This window comes from Oculina patagonica, chromosome 1 (assembly GCF_052425735.1).
Source record: "Oculina patagonica isolate OP01 chromosome 1, crgOcupat, whole genome shotgun sequence".
In the NCBI taxonomy this organism is placed as follows: Eukaryota; Metazoa; Cnidaria; class Anthozoa; order Scleractinia; family Oculinidae; genus Oculina; species Oculina patagonica.
This window is the reverse complement of record NC_135758.1, coordinates 41,997,605-42,017,550: the sequence shown is the minus strand read 5'-3', so window position 1 is coordinate 42,017,550 and position 19,946 is coordinate 41,997,605. Positions and strand designations below refer to the sequence as shown.

The 19,946-nt window shown below is 38.1% G+C and overlaps 1 protein-coding gene and 1 non-coding gene across 3 annotated transcripts; both read right to left on the bottom strand.

Annotated features, from left to right (window-relative positions):
• Positions 1–1,042: 1,042 nt before the first annotated feature.
• Trnas-gcu (transfer RNA serine (anticodon GCU)) lies at positions 1,043–1,115 on the bottom strand. The gene has a single exon. It is a non-coding gene; the product is annotated as a tRNA-Ser (tRNA).
• Positions 1,116–10,799: 9,684 nt separating this feature from the next.
• LOC144632379 (myeloid protein 1-like) lies at positions 10,800–17,316 on the bottom strand. Of its 2 annotated transcripts, none has more exons than XM_078491013.1 (8): positions 17,182–17,316; positions 16,542–16,653; positions 15,471–15,631; positions 13,582–13,764; positions 13,221–13,332; positions 12,582–12,742; positions 12,080–12,262; positions 10,800–10,925 (listed from the first exon to the last, which is right to left on the bottom strand). In XM_078491013.1, exons 1-8 carry the CDS (start codon positions 17,237–17,239, stop codon positions 10,918–10,920), a joined length of 978 nt encoding a protein of 325 aa, XP_078347139.1. In that variant the 5' UTR covers positions 17,240–17,316; the 3' UTR covers positions 10,800–10,917. The 2 variants fall into 2 exon arrangements, with proteins under 2 accessions (XP_078347139.1, XP_078347146.1); XM_078491020.1 differs by having other exon boundaries at positions 13,657–13,764.
• Between the last annotated feature and the right edge of the window lie 2,630 nt (positions 17,317–19,946).

Here is a 19,946-nt window from a genome sequence, read left to right as displayed (position 1 = left end):
TCGTTTAACTTCTATAAAAAGCCTGATGTTCCGTCTTGCTTGGGCCCTCTCACGTCAGTGAATCGGCTGTTAATTATCCTGAGAAAAATGAAAATCGACCGTCTATTAAATAAAATTTAGATGCTATCCGATAAAATGTAAAAAATATGTATATGGGTTTGTTCTTTGTAGACCCTCAAGAAGGTCTTCAGTAACCGGTCTATCGACACCCAAACGCGCATATAGGCCACCTGAGGGAAAACGGTCCTTGTACCACTTGTCGCGTCATCACTTAACACATGAGATGTTTTTGATAATCAGCTGATAAAGTAGGAAAGTCGTTTAAAGTAGAAAGCATACTCAGACGAGAAAAATGGGCTAAATTGGGCTACGAATGCACGCAATAAACCTATGATTTTACCTCTAAAATTCGAAACTGACCGAAGTTGACATTAATTTAGGCGGAAACTCTTCCAACACGCACAAAGGTAGCTGAAAGGCCAACAAAACCACAAAAAAAATAGGGAAAATAAAACCGAAAAAGGCCAAAAATAAAACAAAATCGCTTTTAACTTCTATTTTCACACGTAGTGTTATGCCTTGTGCGGGCAACACTATTACAAATTTTCATCAAATTGTCACAAGCGTCAAATATGAAAAAAAACACAAAGTCCGAACTTTAACAAGTTTGTTTTGCAAACTTTAAGGTGTATTATTAATTAGGTTAAAAAGTTTCTGAAGGTTGCTTTAAAGGGACTATAATGATAATGATAATGCATTTATATAGCGCATTTTCCATATGGGTATGTTCAAATGCGTTTTACACATATTGTAATTAAAGATACAATAGTAAAGGCCGGACCACAACACTGGGAGCTTCGTGCCCTACTCTTTGCGAATAGTGTGTGGGTTCTTTAACGTCCCCTGTTATAAGACTGAAGGTACAGGAGACGGGACCTACGGTTTATCATCCTTTTTCCGAGAAGACTAGAATGTCTAACCATTTGCAGATGTAATACAAAGGCAGCACATTCTCCTCAGTTATTTTAAGACCCAGAGTGTTGGTCCGGTCTGGGGTTCGAACCCACGACCTCCCGCACAGCAGTCCGGCGCTCTACCAACTGAGCTAACCAGGCGGCGGTAAGAGAGTACAGATAGTAAAATTTCCCACAGAATGTTTTAGAATATAAATCATAAACGAATTATAAGTTATTAGCCCCAAAATTTAAAAAAATAGAAGGTACCTTTCACCATATTTGATGTTGCCATGGCAAAGAATTTTGACGTTACGGCAACCTTAGTTTTTCATTGGTACAAATTTGTAAAAACGTTTTTCGACAGCATTACTGGTAAAGCTGCGATAATGTCAAAAACAGAATGCATAAACCATTGCAAACCAATCATCACTTTACAAAGTCAGCCCGGTCTAGTTAAAATTTTTCCGTTTACAAAATTGTGATATTCTTATGACACCCCTAACGACTTACCACAGACAACATCTTTTTCCTGTCGAGATTGGCTTTTCAGTGACGAGTAAAAAATGCAAATATAGTCCAGGCCAATATGTTAAGGACAATTAGAAATTTCTAAAATCCTTTTATAGGGCAAGGGTAAAGCGCTACTAAAACCTTTTGCTCAACCTTATGGTCCCGCAAACAAAGAAACATTGTTGCAGAAACACTGTTTTCCATAATTGTTTCCTTTTAGCGTGCAAACAGTGAAACATTTGCTACTGACGGAAGCAATATGCCTCTTAATTGAAATATCGAAACATTTTTTGGTTTCTCGGAAATAAAATTTGCTTCAAACGTTGCGTGTGTGCGAGGAAACATTTTGGGAAAGAATGTTTCTTCAACAATGTTGCCGCGTTTGCGGGGACCTTTATCGTCACTAAGCGACAAAGATTTCGGCATGTGCTATAACACTAAACTATACCATAAACATGCCTCAAAATAGCTTATTCTAACCACTAACCGCTAACCTCTGACCACAAAACCTTCTCCAAACCTTTTTATAACATCGTTTTTCGGTTTCCCGGTCTTCTATCAGTGTGTTCCTTGTTGCTGTTTTCAGTATATGCCCACCAGGTCTACAAGGTCTAAAACAGTGCCTAATCGCAGGTTAGTTTACACTCAAATAAAGCGCTCCTTAAATTTTCTTTGATTTAAGACATTGGCGATTGTCTTTAGATTTTAACCCTTAATATGCTGAAATTACTTCAAAAACGCGTTTTTTAACCATTAAATAATCGATTTTCTTGGCTCTACGGTCCTAAATTGTTCTAAACTTTGCTAGAATGCACTTTCTGACACTGCATTAAGTTTCTGATGAAATTTCCATTTAAAAATGTATAACATTTTACTTTGGCGCATGCGCATAAGCCAAAATTTGGACTTTTTTTGGCAGAACCGTTCCGATTTTTTTCCTTGCTCCTTTCCTTTCCGTTTTTCTCTGCTTTCTTATTCTCTCTATCTTTTACTCTGTGCACGCCTTCTACCGGCCTGAAAAGCTTTGATCTTAATCAATGGAAAACCCTGGAAAGGAGACCATTATCAAGTACGGGTATATTGGCCTGTTTTAGCACCAATTTTACACCAAAAACTGATCACGTTTTTTTTTTCGATTAGCTCTGTCGGAATGCAGTCAATGTTCAAGATGGTCAGTCCTGTGCAAAGATCTATCCAAACTCTATAAGTTGCACATCACAAAAATCTGCTGACGTGTAAATTGGTGACGTCATAAGTGGTTGAATGGCCATTCCTTCAAATCCCGGAATAATCCGGACTTAGCATATTAAGGGTTAAGAGTTCACAGAGAATCATAGCTAATCATTAAGTTGTGCGAACTTGACAATACATTCTTGCAGAAGCTGGCGGGCATAGTGTTATTTACAACAACGAGTGGAAATCACCGCCATGGTTGATCAAGACCCCAGATTTTTACTGGTAGCTTACAATAAACACCATATTGAAAAAAGGAAAGAAAAAGAAAACAAAATACAAATCGTTCCTTGCTAGGGTAACAGCTACAAGAGCAAGTTTTGGACACGAGTTGCAGCGACACGCGCGAGAGTAAAAACGGGATCCTCGCGCGAAATCCTCCCACGCGCGTTACCAAAACCATACCACACGCCCCTGATTCGTTGGTTCCTTTTAATTCTTGACAAAGAAAAAAGGGACTTTTAAGGACTTTTCAGCCGATATTTGGGTCAACAAGCCGGTATACGTAAATGAGGTACAATTGTTAGTAGCATTGTTGTGGTCTGCATTTTCTTAATGAGAACAGACAAGAAGCACTTAACTACTTGCCCTGAGGGAAATAATGAGTGTGGTTTTCCCAAGGCCCGTAATGTGGGTCAAGGAGAAACAAAACTGATAGTTTCCCAGAGTGACCACCCCACCACAACTGAAAATGAAGTCTATTAACTTTGCTGTTCACCACTTAATTTCCCACGCGCGGCTGACTAAAAACTGAAAACGGCACAAATTTACTGGAATTCCTAACACAATGCAGCGCTTGTAGCTTTTTTTTATTGTGTATAGGTTGTCCTTCTTTGATTTGAATTAACTTTGTGCCCGTACAAACGATACTCTAACTTTGGACTTCCAATTATGTTACGCTAGTTTACAGAGCTTTTCTATTTTCTGTTTGTCGAGTAAAAAAAAAAACACCTCTGTGACCAGGGTACTAATATGTACAAAATAAACAAAAACTTAGTTTTTCTCCTAAACCTTGAATCACTTCCCGTTCATGTTATTTTGCCGCATGTGCTAGTTGTTTTAACTGAGCCTAAGTAGTAGTTTAAAGTTGTCCAGGAGTACCGAATTTATTATTCATTATTTACTCGAATAAGCGCCGCCCCCGAATAAGCGCCGCCCTCGAATAAGCGCCGCATTTGAGACAAAAATGTTAATAAGCGCCGCCCCCAAATAAGCGCAGCAGTTCCGATGCGGCGCTTTTTCGAGGAATTCCGTTTAACTGAAAGCAGCACTATAAAGCAACTTTAAAACTAACTTGGACATTTTTCCATCAAAAACCATGTTTTACAGTTCAAAGTGATTGTTCTACCGCTCGCCCATTAGTTTTTCTATCCAACATTCTTACAATACGTAGTTCTGTTAATGTTGTGAAGGTATCGAACTTTGCCTGGAAAGCTAGCGCCACTTTTCACTTCAGCAAGAGACGAATACTGACAATAAAAAGACGCTATTTTCAATTACTGCAAAAGATAAGATTCTTTGTGGCATCCAAATTTTAAATAAGCGCCGCCCTCAAATAAGCGCCGCCCTCGAATAAGCGCTGCACTTGAGCCGCGAAAAATTTAATAAGCGCCGCGGCGCTTATTCGAGCAAATACGGTATAGCTACATATTTTTGACGATTTAGTCATCTTTTAAGGTGGAAAACGCAACACAAGCTGTAGATATTTTTTGAAACTATTTTATTGCCGTGCATTTTCTTTTACATTGCTTTTATATGACTACCCCTATTGAATTACTTAATTACAAACTGCATAGCGGCAATTCATTTTACTGTTCTACTGGCTTGGTCAGTTTCACACTTGCTTGAGTAGACTGCAGAGCCTGAAAAAAAACACTGATAAAGGAACTTTCAGATCAGGTACTAGCCGCGAATTGTAAAGCAAATGTTTGCTCTTGTCATCAACTACAAATATGGGCTTTATTGGTATTTTATTACAAATACGAGTCGTAAAAGCCGATTTTAGAAAGCTTAAATATTTACAAATGCAATAGGCCAATTCCGATATATTAATATTCTAACTTGGATCCGAGGCTTGGGGGAATAAAACAAAAGAAATGATGTATTTATCCCTGAATCTCGACGTGATATCTTTTGTTTTATTCCCCCAAGCCTCGGAGCCAAGTTAGAATTTTAATATATCGAAAATGGCCTATTTGTAGCGCAGAAATTTGAAAATTCATATGGGCATGCTGTGACCTCACAAACATCGGATGGTAAGCCTGTGGGTAAACACAGGTAGAACTTCACTGAACTTGTTCCTTAAAGGTAATCAAAGTAACCCTTTAGAGTAAAATTGAACATCGCCGGGATACAGATTTTAAAAGATCAAGTATGCATTTCTCAAAACTTCTGAAGCCATTTCGGGCCTGAAAAGATGTATGTGTAGAATGATTACTAACATAGATTCAGTTTTTGTTGAACGCGTGCAATAAAACCTTACATGTCTAAACCTTTAAGAGCTGGTTCTTGACCTGAAACTACATCGTCATCGGGCCCGAAAGGGCTTCGGCACGTTTGAGAAACGTACGTCGGTCTCTAAATTCACGTGTTTTGGTGTGAAATTCAGGTATTCCTTCTGGTTATACTGATACCTTAACAAACGTAAGGAGTGGGGTCCACTACAGCTGAGGAAGAAAGTCCATTCTTGTAGAGCTGCACGTGAACATGGTTTGTCATACCAGGCGACACCCTAGCCCTGTCTTTCATGGTGCCGATGCAAGATCTTGCAGACACGGACTGTCCTTTGCTAACTGCCATTGAAATATACCACATCTTCACCCAGTAGCCTGGTCAAGAGGACAAATAAATGTTACCGTGTAATTGGTGATATACAAAATTTATGTGCTCTTTTGATAAATGACCAATACGTTTTGTGCTAAAGAAAAAAGCTCATTTTCTATAAATAAGCCATTTTTATTTAAAAGGATTCAAAAGGCCATCTTTACCCCGAGAAAGGTAAGAACGTAAAGTGGTAACTATACAAGTAACAAAATTTGTTCCTACCATTCGATTTCCAAAATAAGTCAGTTAAATTAGCAGCTAAAATTACTGTATTTTTTGGCCACTTCAGTAAGAGGGCATTCCGAGAACCCCCCCCCCCCCCCCCCGCTACGCCCTTATAATAGCAAACAGTTTTTTCTTCACAAATGCCGATTCACATTTCCTTGTTAGTGTAATTTAACTTTGACTTTGAATAGGCAATCATAGAAATAAATGGATTTCTTAGTCATAACAACAATTTTTTTTAGTACATGTATGGCAGAAACAGCTTTACGTGACTCGCGCCTTTTATTATGGAAGAGGTCTGAAAAAAAAAATTGTTTGTTTTCTTTTTGGTAATTTCAGCTTGTCCACTTATTCTTTGATACACCACTTTGATATATATATGATACATGCCCTTGCGGCCTATACTACTGAAAACCTAAAAAAAAATTTCAGTCTCTGGGCGGGAGTCGAACCCGCTTGAGTTTTATTTTGTGGTTTGAAAAATTTAAAACCAAAGATATATTTAAACCACAACATCTATAACAACAGTTTATTCTATTCTCACAAGCCATTTCGGCTAGTGCAAAAACTTACGAGCCAATACTGCATTTGGCTATACCGTGGTTGGCTTCTGTTAGTCTCGAGCTCTGACGGCTAGGGCTTTCCACAAGTTGCTCGGCAACTTTTTGGCAACTTTTCATGATTCGAGCAACTTTTTCCCCATCGAGCAACTTTTTTCCTCTCGAGCAACTTGCTGCATTTTGAGCAATTTCCAGACCGAAGATCTCCGAAAGTTATCCGAGTGTTGTTTAAAGGCAATACGAACGTTTCCGAAGATTTACGAAGTTTGCCGAAGACTTTCAAGGAAAATTTGAAGATGTTTCAACTTTCGGCTCATTCTGCATTAAAACATTACAAATCTCGCCAGCAAACATGACGTTATCGATATCTTCACGGTTTTTCTCAGTTAAAGAAATACTTGTTATTAAACAAATTTTCCCCTTAATATGTTTCTTAGATAATTCTTTTCCTGTAAAATTGCATAAAACAGCTTAGTAAAATCTTACCCTTAAAGGGAAATTAGCATATATTTAGAAAAATTCTCTTGATTAGAAGCAGCGTTTTGGATTTTTTTGAGCAACGTTCGAGCAACTTTTTTGGATTTTTGGAGCAACTTTTGAGCAACTTTTTGATAAATTACGGGAAACTGTTTAAAAAAAGCCTGAAAAAATTCAGGGTCAAGGGGATTTGAACCCATGACACGATGGCCATTCTGTTGCAAACACTCTACCACTGAGCTATTCCAATTCCTCTGGAAACTGTTCAATAGCAAGTTGTATTTTTACAATATTTAATATATGTGAACTGTGGTGGAAAGAATGGTGTGCGCGTGTGTGTGTGTGTGTTTAAAGATTGATGGCAACAACGGAAGCACGCGCCACCACAAGATTGGAATGCGTTCTCTAACCGTCGAACGCAAATGAAGTTATATATATGTTATGTTATGTTATTCCATTACACCAGATCCCAATTCTCGGGCCCACGATTTCTGGATACTCGCGAACACTCGAACCAAAAATCGTTTTTCTTGGATTTGCTTCGCTTTGCCAAACACTGCAATCTACCCCCCATTTCTCCAACTAATCGTTTTTACGAAAGAATTTTCGTTTCCATAATAGAGGATCGAGAAATCGAGACTCCAGTACTTTCAAACAGATGTCGGCGATACGTTAAAGCTTACAATGTATTTTACACAGGTTTTAGCTCACCTTGTGTGGCTCCTTCTCAATTAGAGTTCTTCAACTCCGACAAACATAATTACGGTCAAATCACTTTATGTACATTGCCAAGTACCGGTACCTCACAAAGTCTAAATCAATCAAAACAAATTGCTGTTTTGAGTGTTTTCTCGGTGAATAAACATATCGAACAAGGCGTTTGACGCATCTAACAATGCAATGCGAACCTCTCAGCCTCTTATTGTACTTCATGTACGCCCAAACATTTGGAGTGTTTTTGGTAAATTCCTACACTAAACTAATTTCGCAACTCCGACATGCGAAAGATTGACGGTTAGGTAAAACTGGGTAAATCGTCGTCCGCTCAACAGCTTGGTAAATTCTGTGAACAATTCTCAATCGGCCGGACTGATCAGCTGGCGTGGGAACTATATGTTTTATAAAAAGCGACGAGTGTCATCAAGTTTTTCAACATGTGAACTATTTGCAGTTTGAAATATTGGAGTAAACACACTTTTCATTCGAGCTTGACGGATTTTTCCCGCTTAATTTGCTTATTTACATAGTTTAACTCGGCTGCTGAACTCCCGGGCTAAACTGCATCTTGTTGCATTTGATCACCACCTTCACTGTCATGATCACCCTGGGTTTTCACGAGAGCTGAGAGCAAAGTTTATTCTGTCTTTTCAGGGAACTTTTTTTCTGAAATCGAGCGACTTGAACTAGTCGCTGTCGTTTCGATATTAAAGTGTAAATAACTATTCTATATTTCAACGTCTAAAAGGCTTTACATTTTTGACGTCTTTCGACATCGCAAATTAAACAAAAAATACCCAAAACCCGGCAGTGAAAAAAATATGTACAGTAACCTCATCGATCAGAAAACGTCGTTTGATAATATCTTTTACCGGTCAGAGATTCCGTATAACTGAGCAAACGCTGGATAATGAATGTGTCGATTTTCGAGCAATTATCACGTCCAGAGTACCCCTTTGACCCAATCAGTGTAAAACTTCGGTTTCACTAAAAATACGGCAATATGTGAAATACATTTCGCTTATCCAGCCTCATCCGTCACATGTCATATTAAATGGGTTGATATTTCATTTTATCCAGATTTCCTCAGGGCAACTGACGTCACCATATCATAAACACACCAAAGGTGAGCCTGGGTCCCAGAAACCATGATCTCACAGCTTGAAAAACGGTTAATTTATGTTTTGGTCAGCGGTAGTTTTATAGGGTTTCTTTTCGCGCACTATAACCCGCACTATATAAAATTTGACGGGAAATCGAGTTTAATTTAATTTATGTGAGAGGTTACTATAGGACGTGACTCTCTGAGGTTATGATAATTTATTATAATAGTGCGCTTTTTAACATAGAAATGATCAAAAGCGCATTACAATATGCAAACCTTAAAATATTAAAATATACTGAATATATACATATTATTAACAAGATCTAAAAGCTAAAAGCTAATTTAAAAGATATGTTTTAAGACAAGATTAAAAAATAAAAATAGAACTAATATTTCGCAGGCTAGCAGGGAGCGCATTACAAAGTGTTTGGCGCAGATAATCTGAAAGACTTGTCACCAAAATACTTTACTGACTGTAGGTAGGGCGGTGGCGTTATGTTAGGTCATGTTGCGTTGCTGACCGTTGAGAATTTGAGTGCTATCAGGGGGGGGGGGGGGGGGGGGGGGGGGGGGTTTCAAAAAAAAAAAAAAAAAAAAATTTCCCCCCCCCCAAAACCCCCCCCAGGTAAAAATCTCCGCCGTCCCTGTATCAATTCTTCAGTTTGAGAATTTTCTTTCATCATGGCATAAAGGAGGTTTTGATTTAATTATCATCTGCAGTTTTACTATTTTCATGATAGCTTGAACGTCACCGTAAACGGTGATCTGCCAGTAAAACGAGAATCATGATGTAAAATCCATCACCCCCTAATAACCCTGATAAGTTTCAGGGACTATATTGCAAAAACCCCGCAAACCAATGAAACAACTCAAAATCACAACAGAAAATCGAGAAGGAAAGGAGACCCAAAAGTAAATGCTTTTTATTTTTATTCAGAGGCGGAAAAATTTTAGTGTTTGTTAAGCATTTGAAGTCTTCGTTATATCGATCGAAAACCAAACAATTCTTAAATAGAAGTTTATATTGGCTTCTAAGAGAGTAAAAATGTGAAATCTAAACTTCGAAATGTGCAATCTTCTTTTTGAAAGGCTGTCCTGAAATTCTCTTCCGTCACGGCACAATAGGGTTAACAACAAGTTTATCTCCCTCATGGATCAAGTCCTGAAATTCATGGCCAACGAACTTTTTGGTGTTTTACTTCCGGCCATTTTTATTGTTTTTAAAGCCAATCAAAATCGATCCTGCAACGGAACTTTCGAGAGTCACTCGTTTCGCCAAGCTTGCTCAGGAAGGGACACAGACTCGAGGTACGAGATTGTTTCAGCCATGTTAACACTGTTTAAGGTCATTTTGAGCAGGGTATGGCAGTTTCCCATTTTTAGGTGGACATGGATACCTTTTTTGTGTCTGTGTGACACTTTGTTCCCGGAACATTGTCTCCTCGTTTAGCCACTCGGGTAGCAAAACATTTTACCTTGCTTCCCGCTAATTTAGCCACCTAGGAAACATGACAAGGAACAATGTTTCCGCAATAATGTTTCTTAGTTTAGCCAGGCCTTTAAATTTTTAGCACAATTTAACGTTGTATGGTGTAAAACTGTTTTATGACAGACTATCTTTTTAAAGCAACGTCGAAGCATAAAAGGGTCGGTTGGCGAGAATTTCTCTTGTGCTAAGCCGAGTAAAGAAATGTACAAACAACTAGAAAACACAGGCTGTAGTTATTTTTGAGACAAACTTATTAGTGTCTATCATCAGAGGGTAACTCTGATATGCCTATCTATATAGGCATTGAAAGCCCTCATTTAATATATAGATGGCATATCAGAGTTTACCTCTCTGAGATGGACATTTGTTCGAAATATCCTATACGTACATTTGTAATGGTCTATAACATCTGTCCGTGGCTTCTCGACGACCCACAGAAGTAAATCGGGCTGGGAGCAGTCTGATGTTTCCTTGTAGCAAAAATCGACTCACTCCACTGTGGTTGCCTCGGTAGCTTAGTGGTAGAGCACCTTCCATGAGATCGGGGTGTCGTGGGTTCGAATCCCGCTCGGGGCATTTGATTTTTTTCCGACATTTGTTCTGTTTAATATATAGATAGGCATATCAGAGTTACCTCTCTGATGATGGACATTTGTTCGAAATATGCCGTATTACGTACAAACTTATAAGTAGTTCCCCGCGAATTAAGTTTGTGCTTTTTTATTGCCAAGTTTTTTTACATTACTCTTGTAAATCTACTTCTTATTCGATCACGAATATGAAGACGAAGCAGGCTTGATCGGGTGTTGACATTTCCACCATTCAGTGAACTGCAGAGTAAGAGAAAAATAGAAATCAATGATGATTCTTTAATGCTGTCCTCACTATGAATGGCCATGACACAGCATAAGGGTAGATCCCAAGAAGAACGAACAATTTTCTTATCTAGGGTTCATTCTTACGCTTATAGACCCAATGCAAATCCATATGGCTGCCGTCCCCCCCTAATTTTCGGCTCCCAGAAAAATCACTTGTCAACAAAATTACTTTACCTTAAAGATCAAGTCAAAATAAATCAGTGTATGAAGTTTAAAGTCTATACTTCTATCAAATAAGAAGTTACAGGAACATTTATATGGCCAAAAACATGAAAATGAGGCTAGGCAGACCAGAGTGGCTTTTTCCACACAAATCTCTTAAAATTGACATGAGTCACAGTTCTAATAGTTAAGAGTCGACCTTTCGGCACCATCGAGACGCCATGCTCAAGACTCACAATAAAATTAAATATGCGATGAGGTTAAAAAGAACAGAGTTTCTAAATTTGCATAAAGCAAACTACCTAGATGAATACTTTCGCGCGGACAGAGTCTGTTTGTACGTTAAGGATTGGTCGCAGCTTGTGGATGAAAAGCGTCTCTTTGATAAGACAACCCATTTCGTTCTTACACTTTGCAAGCACGTGAAATTAATTTAAAAGAGACGCAGGCATTAGAACATTGTGATTGTCCACGTAATGCTTGTAAATGGACGACGATTTCTGTTTATGTCGGTCAACACGTTGGTGCAAGTGGCCCCGAGTGTAACCATCTTTTGTAACCAGTCACAAATCTGCGGCCTTTTAACAAAAACGCTCAAACTTTGTATTGTAGCATATTATTCCATATATTTTCAAGTGTCACCATCAGCGTTTTAAGATTTGGCCAGAAAACAGAAATGAATGACAACTATACTAGTAAGGACAAATAAGAAGAACGAGTGTTTTGTTCTTCTTATGCGTTTGTGCTCATGATGTTTGTACTTGTGCTTTAATGCCTAGCGAAAACCAGCCATTACTTGATCTTTGGCAGTTACACTTACCAAAGCTTATTCGGGAACATTAAAAACTTTTTTCTTTCAAAAATCCAAAAAGCCACAGCAATTTTTCACCAGTTTTTAAAAAAGAAAATTCACATTATTTAGCGAAGTTGAATTATACTGATACCTTCACAAGCATAAGGAGTGGGGTCAACTATCTTCCCGTCCTTATATAGCTGCACGTGGACATGGTTTGTCATACCACGCGACCCAGCAGCCCTGTCTTTCATGTCACCGATGTAAGATCCTGCAGGCAAAATGGCTCCATTCCTAACTTGCTTTCCCACATACCACATCTTGACTCTGTAGCCTGGAACAAGACAAATTCATTAAGCTCTTAAGGACACAATATGAAGAGAACGGTTGTATTATAAAGTCTTTTAAAACCTAAACATTTAAACGAGTTTGAATTAATTATTGTAGATTTCTTTGTTTGAATTTTCCCATGAAGCGTGAATGTAAAAACCTCGAACAACTAAAGCGAGATGTGCTAGTTTTTTCAAACTTGTTTATATTTTCAGGTATTCAAAAACACAAAAAATATTTCCTATAAATTTAATCAACTTAATACAAAAAGATTTTGATAACCTGTTGGCTTTTAAAACAACAGATTCCCTAAAAGTTTCTACCTGCCCATTTTTCAGTGCCTTCCATGTAAATACCGTTGTTGTAATCCGCGTTGTTATTCAAGTAAGGTTTGGAACGACGGAGAACTTTAGCAGGAAATGGTGCAGAGATATTAGAACCTGCACTGCACACGATATCAATTCCTTTGTGGGTGCGCCTGCCCCTGCATCCAAAAAAATGGAAAGGAAAGAAAATAAGAAAAACAAAACAACGTGATTTCAGGGCGACCAATCAGATATAGAAGATTTCAGAAGAAAAAAATAGAAAAATAAAAGAGGCACTTTTTCGTTTTATCTTAAGAATAAAAATTTCTCCGTAAGCTCTAACCATCTGATGCCATTCTCTTTGAGTAATCCTTAACACGTGTGCTTGCCTGGACAACAGCGTTTGATGTACAGAGCAGACAGAAAGAAAACAATTCGCCAAATATAAGCTCTGAAGTCTTCATTCACATCCCACAATGCGGCCTCCAGGTGGTCACAAAAATGTATAGATGCCTGATGTGGTTAAATATTCTCTTACAAATCTACTGAGATCAGGACCAATTTTTTCACTTTAAAAAGATCGATATCACAGATTATTATAACGTCAATTCGCTGACTTAAAAACAACCGAAACTAACACGAACGGAGCTGACATACCTTGATGCTCCAAACGCTCCACTGCCCCAGCGATCCAGTCCTCTTATTTGGTTGGAAGGATTGTTGGAGCAAACCTGTGAAAAGCATTTCTTGGCTATCTCACAGCCAAACACTATAAAAAAAAAAAAATTGTATAAAGACCATAACCAAGAGCTGAGATAGATTTCTCCAGCATATACCACTGCGTTTATCAAGCATACTCTAGGCAAGCTAGGATAAGGCACAAAAAAATATTGTCAACGCTTATTTTGGAGCAGTTATAAACGTTTTTCCCTCGAAAATCAAAAAATATCACAATTTTTTACCATTTAAAAAGAAATGGAAATTCACACTTTTTAGCGAGAATGGGTTATACTGATACCTTCACAGGCATAAGGAGTGGGGTCAACTATCTTCAAATCCTTATATAGCTGCACGTGAACATGGTTTGTCATACCACGTGACCCAGTAGCCCTGTCTTTCATGTCACCGATGAAAGATCCTGCAGGCAAGATGGCTCCATTCCTAACTTGCATTCCCACATACCACATCTTGACTCTGTAGCCTGAAACAAGAAAATTCATTCAGCAAGTAGGGCTGGTATTCAGGGGGGCCTATGCATAAGCTTTTAAGGGCACAATGTGGGAAAACGGTTTTATTATATAGAGAGAGAGAATTTTAAGCAATAAACCTTGCAAATAGACTTCTATATCTGCTATATTTTTACATGTGAAAAAAGCGATACGTCCAATCAGCTTCGCATATAGCTTTCTTCACATGTGAAAAATATAACCAATCAGCATTTAGAGTAGTACGACTAAACCAATCACAGCGCGAGAATTTAAATGGTTTCCAACGAGGTTGAGAAAGCGAGCGGCAAGTTTGCTCTCGAGGGCAGCCAGTATGCTTTGAAAACATGGCTACACGTTTTGTTTCTTTACAAAACTTTGCCTTTTACGAACTTACTGGAAATGCAAGCCAACAGAAACACGCTAAGCAAAACCTAAAGAATACAGCAGTGATAAAAATCACTCTTCAAAGGCGAAGTGAAGACAGGCGAAGGCGAAGTGTCGACTTAAGTGGAAGCGAATTGAAGACAAGACTTTCATCGGAACTTACAACACATCCGTGGACTTTCTAAGAGTATTCAGGCACTCTTGGGATCGTCTTGGTAAATTAAGTAAATTGTATTTTTTAATTGGATTTACGTCGTAATTATAGTTTAATTAACCGACTCCTTGTGTCGTCACAATTTGTTCAAAATTCGCCAGTTGATTCGCCAGTAGTTTATTCGCTTGTGGCGAAGTTTCCTCGATGCGATACGAAGTTTATAAATGTAATTGAGCGTGTTTATTTAAATAAAGTTCTTGTCTAGGAGAGTTTGTCGCCAGTTATTTTTCTTTTATATTATTGAAAAAGCGAATTCGCTTGTAAAGCCGTGTGCATTTGCAGCTTTGTTTTCTCGCGCCTTTAACTGTTGTATGCTAAAGGTTATAAACTGGAAAATCGGCGTAAAGCGCTCAATGGTTGAATTCTCGTTATACAGTCGAAGCTCTCTTAACGGACACTCTCGTAAGCGGACAGCTCTACTTACGGCCGCCTGGTTTGAAACCCCGTTTTTAACTCCCATACAAACTCTGTATTTTTACATTCTCGTAAGCGGACATTCCCGTAAGCGGCCGCGGACACTTTCAGAGATAACGAGTTAGACTTTTTCTTTGTTTTTGAGCTCCCGTAAGCGGACACCCCAAAGAAAATCCTATTAAAAACCTCTGTATCTTGTTGTTACCAATCAACTTTACATCGCCGTTCGTCACAATGATTTTACAGTAATTACAGTAACATATTTAAGTGTTTGTTTTGTCGTCATCCACGTCCGGTTACATTTCGAAACACCACTTACACTTACGGCAAGCTCCTGTAAGCGGCCATTTATCCCTTACACCTCTAGTGGCCGCTTATGAGAACCATTCTCGTAAGCGGCCAGCTCCAGTTACGGACACTTTTTTATATAATAAACAAATTACAACATAGAAAGTGACGCTCACTCGTTCGTTTCCCAAAATTTTGCAACTCGTGAATATAAATCCGTACGGCGCACTTTCTATGAAGTAATCTATATGTATTGTATAGTTTTTCTTTTCAAACTCGTTTATATTTTCAGGTATTTCAAAATACATAAAAATATTTTCAAACTAAATCAACTCAATGCAAGGAGATTTTGATAGCCCGTTGGCTTTCAAAACAATAGATTTCCTAAAAAGTTTCTACCTGCCCATTTTCCAGTCCCCAGCATGTAGATACCGGTGTTGTAATCTGCATTGTTATTCCAATATGGATTGGAACGACGGAGAACTTTAGCTGGAAATGGTGCAGAGATATTGGAACCTGCACTGCACACGATATCAATGCCTTTGTGGGTGCGCCTGCCTCTGCATCCAAAGAAAAGAAAGGAAAGCAAAACAGGAAAAAAGAAGTCAATAAAAGAAGAAACAGATGACCCGCGAATCAAAGAGCGCTTTTCATTTTTTGTGGAAAAAGCAATGAGAATTTGGAACAATGCAATTTTTTTGACAATCACAATGAGACGTCAGAACAGTCGCGTATTGCATCGAGGAGCATGGTAGAAAAGGTATTTCGAGCATTCCGGTAAAAAACAAAAAGACAGGAATACCTTTACCTTTAAGTAAAGGTATTCCATTTTTCAGAAAGTTTCCCAATGGGTAGGACCGTTCCTTTTTCTTCGGAACAACTAGTTTCTCCTTACAGATGGAAAGCGCTCAAAATGTCGCACCTATATGTCAACCCCGGTCTCAGCCTCTCTCTTTTTGTTTCCCAAAAGAAGAAAAACAAAAACAACGTCGATGTCAACCAGAAAAATAAGAAAAAGTAAAAAAGTCCATTAAGAGTATTTTTGATCCATCCTGTGCTTCTTAGCCCTTTAAAACGTGAGTTGCCTGAACAACAGCGTTTGATGTACAGAACCGACAAATTAAAAATGAAACAATTTGCCAAATAAAAGCTCTGAAGCCTTCATTCACATCCTAAGAATGCGGCCGTCATGGGTAAAAACATTGTCGATGTCTAATGTGGTATAAAAAAGATTGTCTTATTAATCTGGATCTGGAGCAGTTCTCACTTCGGAAAGGTTCGATATTTAACAATTATTCGCCGAAGTGGAGGTGAATAGTACTTTGCTAATCACCTCCGAGTTATTCAATCAGCGCGCGCGTAAGGAACTATTCACTTGTGTTTATATACTAATTATTATAGCGTCGATCCGCTGATTTAAAAACAACCAGAACAAAAGATTTGGTTGTTACTGAATGAAAGCTGCCATACCTTGATGCTCCAAAGGCTCCACTGCCCCAGGGATCCAGTCCTCTTATTTGGTTGCAAGGATTGCTGGAGCAAACCTGTGAAAAGCATTCCTTGGACGCTTCACAGCCAAAAACTAGAACAAAAAGATAGATAAAAAAAAAGATATCGTATAGATACAATAACTAAGCGCTAAGATATAGGTTTCTCCAGCATAGCACTGCAGTTATCAAGCACACTCTTGCCAAGCTAGGACATCACACAAAAATACCGGGAGTCTCTTAATGATCAGTTGAGACAAGAAGACGTAGATCAGCCCAAAATGTACTTTTTTATTGATTTTTCCACCTACAAATATTAAGGTCGGTTCTCGTTCTTATTTCAAAGTGAACTAAGAAAAATAGCTGTTCGCTATAAGAACAAAATGACTTTAAACACCCATTTCAGACGACCTGCGAACCATTTTCCGTCAGTCGTCGTCCTATTAGGCAACGAGCAACGAATCCTGAAAAGAATAGTCTCAACATTTTAAGCTGGTTTCGCAAATTCCAAAATGTCTCTTGCTGGGGGAGGTGAGCTTTGCATGCCTATGAGAAAACGTGCTGAAGATTTAGTTAAAACCTCGGAAAGGCTATAAACTGTACGTCCAGTACCGTGAACTTACCTTCATGAGACTGAGCGATTATTACTAGCATGACTGAAATACCAAGTGAAGATTTCATGTTGAACTCTGTATAACAGAAGAACGTCAAAATATGTGTGAGCAGCACAGCTTTCTTATTGACGAAATTTGATTTATGTTTTAGCTGAGGTCACATGCGCCAGGAAAATCACCTAGCGACATTACGTCGATTTGCCGAAACAGAACAAAAGTCTGAAGCAATGCAGTGTTAAAAGTTTCATTTTAATTATTATAACTCTGAACAATTTTTTCCTGCTTTGACTTAAGGGAGAATAAGCGAAATTAATATGTCATAATATTGACCAGAGCATTGACTTAAAAACGTGTATTTATAAGGAAACGACTCGTGAATTCGCTGATTTACCAACTTATAAAATGTAGTTTGGCTTTCAACCTATCCGTTTGGCCGCCTGTTTATTTGTTTCCTGTTTGAAAAATATTGCTGTATTTGTGGTGCACGAGCTAGAACAAAAGTCTGAAGATGTGGAATAGAGAACAAAGGATCTGAAATATTGCTGTAACTGTGGTGTACGAGCTAGAACAAAAGTCTGAAGATGTAGAATGAAGAACAAAGGATCTAAAATATTGCTGTTACTGTGGTGTACGAGCTAGAACAAAAGTCTGAAGATGTAGAATGGAGAACAAAGGATCTGAAATATTGCTTTACTATGGTGTACGAGCTAGAACAGAAGTCTGCATGAAGATGTGGAATGTAGAACAAAGGATCTGAAATATATCTGTTACTGTGGTGTACGAGCTGCAACAAAAGTCTGAAGATGTGGAATGGCAAACAAAGGATCTAAAATATTAATATTACTGTGGTGTACGAGCAAGAACAAAAGTCTGAAACTGTGGAATGGCAAACAAAGAATCTGAAATATGCTGTAACTAGGGTACACGAGCTAACAAAGTCTGAAGTTGTGGAAAGGGGAACAAAGGATGTATATATAAATATTGCTGAATCTGTGGTGTACGAACTGGAAGAAAAGTCTGAAGATGTGGAACGTTGAACAAACTACTCAGACTATTCTCGCAGATCGACTATTCTCAGAGTGGTCACTCGTGCAACTCAGGCCATTATTTTGACCAGTCACTAGCGAGAGTATATAAAATAAACAGGTTTACAGGAGAATATGTCCAGTCAGAAGCTTATCTAAGCTTCTGGTCCAGTTTAGCAGCAAGCGCAAAAGAATTATCTGCAGTTGTTCCCCGGCCCCCTGTTTCGGCCTAATCCTTCGCTTCCTCGTCTTCGGGCTCGCGCGGCTTCATAGGGCTTTGTGAAGCGTGCTCCCCCTGGGAATAGATGACTACCCGCAGTAAAATAATTTGTTTGTACAAATTCTCGTGTTGTTGTTATTATTTTTTTTTACTGTAAGCTTGCCTTTAAAAAAACATACTAAATGCTATTTTTAGTCTTTTTTAGTGGAATTTCGTCAGAAGCTTTAAAGATAGCTTTTTTAATGAATAAGTTCTGTTTCATAATTTAGCGAAAGCTGTGAAAAGCCGTTTTAGATGCAACGTGGAGGAAAGGTTGTCTTTTTACTTACACATTGTTAGGAGCACTTTTTCACAAACTTTTTTACAAATGCCCAAAAAACTGTGTTACGACACGTAGGTCAGCAGGTTGCGGAATAACTTAATTGCTTTATTTAATGATAATAGCATTCCTTTGATATTGTTCGTTTCCTATGATTGAAAGGATCAAAAAAGGGAGCTTTGTATTTTTTTTAGACGTCTCGATGCGACTTCAAAACTTATGCGACTTTCTTGGCAATGGAGAGATAGCAAATGTTTTTTATTCGACCTGGTTCCGTCCTAGAGTGCCTTTAAAATGCTCAAATAATGTTGACTAATTTTGCGACCACTCAGCCAGAAAAGCTTTTAAGTGTTAGAAACCTTGCTCATAACAATGCAATTAATGGTCCGAAAAGTAAACAATTAATTTTAGGCCTCGACAAGACGTATTGTCGGTCACGATCTTTCCCTACACGAATCCCAAGTTCTAAATCACTACTTAACTGAAATACTGAAAAACAATTCTAAGCCCTCAATAGAATCAAGAGACCAATTTATTTTTAAATGATTAATGGTCTTTTGGTTGGCCAACCTCTTCACATATCTCAATTAACATCGAAGATGAAGTTTGGGAGATAATTGTACATAAATGTATATACATTTTTGCCAAATGATATTTAGTTCTTTAAAAGTGGAATGTTTTGCTTTTTTTTTTTAGAGTTCCAAACATCGAAACCAAGATATTCTTTTTAAGTGCACGATGATCCACGGGTTGATGTTGTCAAAGTCGTTACGTGAGAATATTTCCAGCATAATATTGTTTAAGAGACCTCTTCGTTTTTGATGTTCTTTGTGGAACAAAGGAATGAGTGATCACGATCAAAGATTTTCATTTTAATAAGGAGAACACAGCGGTTTTCACTGTTTATAATTTACGCTGTTAAATGTACACCTAATTGCAATAAGGTTGTCATAGAAAAAAGGAAAAAGGAAAAAGTCAAATAGGAATTAATTAAGCGCATGCATGAAATTTATTTGTACAAATGGCCTCAAAATGCTTCAGGAATTCAAAGAATCATGCGCTATGTGATATTTGTAGTAAAGATTTCAGTCTAAAACCACACCTAGATAATAATGGATGATTTTGTAAAACGGTATTCAACAAATGCCAGGGACTCATTAGGATATTAGGATGACTAAGTGAATAATATAATGGCATGGACGGAAATAGA

Bases quoted from the DNA above. Each gene is read 5' to 3' on its own strand.
- LOC144632379 (XM_078491013.1), bottom strand. From the start codon at position 17,239: ATGAAATCTTCACTTGGTATTTCAGTCATGCTAGTAATAATCGCTCAG. The intron at 16,654-17,181 runs GTAAGTTCACGG...TTTTTGTTCTAG, and splicing joins AATCGCTCAGTCTCATGAAG to TTTTTGGCTGTGAAGCGTCC. The intron at 13,333-13,581 runs GTATCAGTATAA...TTTTTTTTATAG, and splicing joins CACTCCTTATGCCTGTGAAG to TGTTTGGCTGTGAGATAGCC.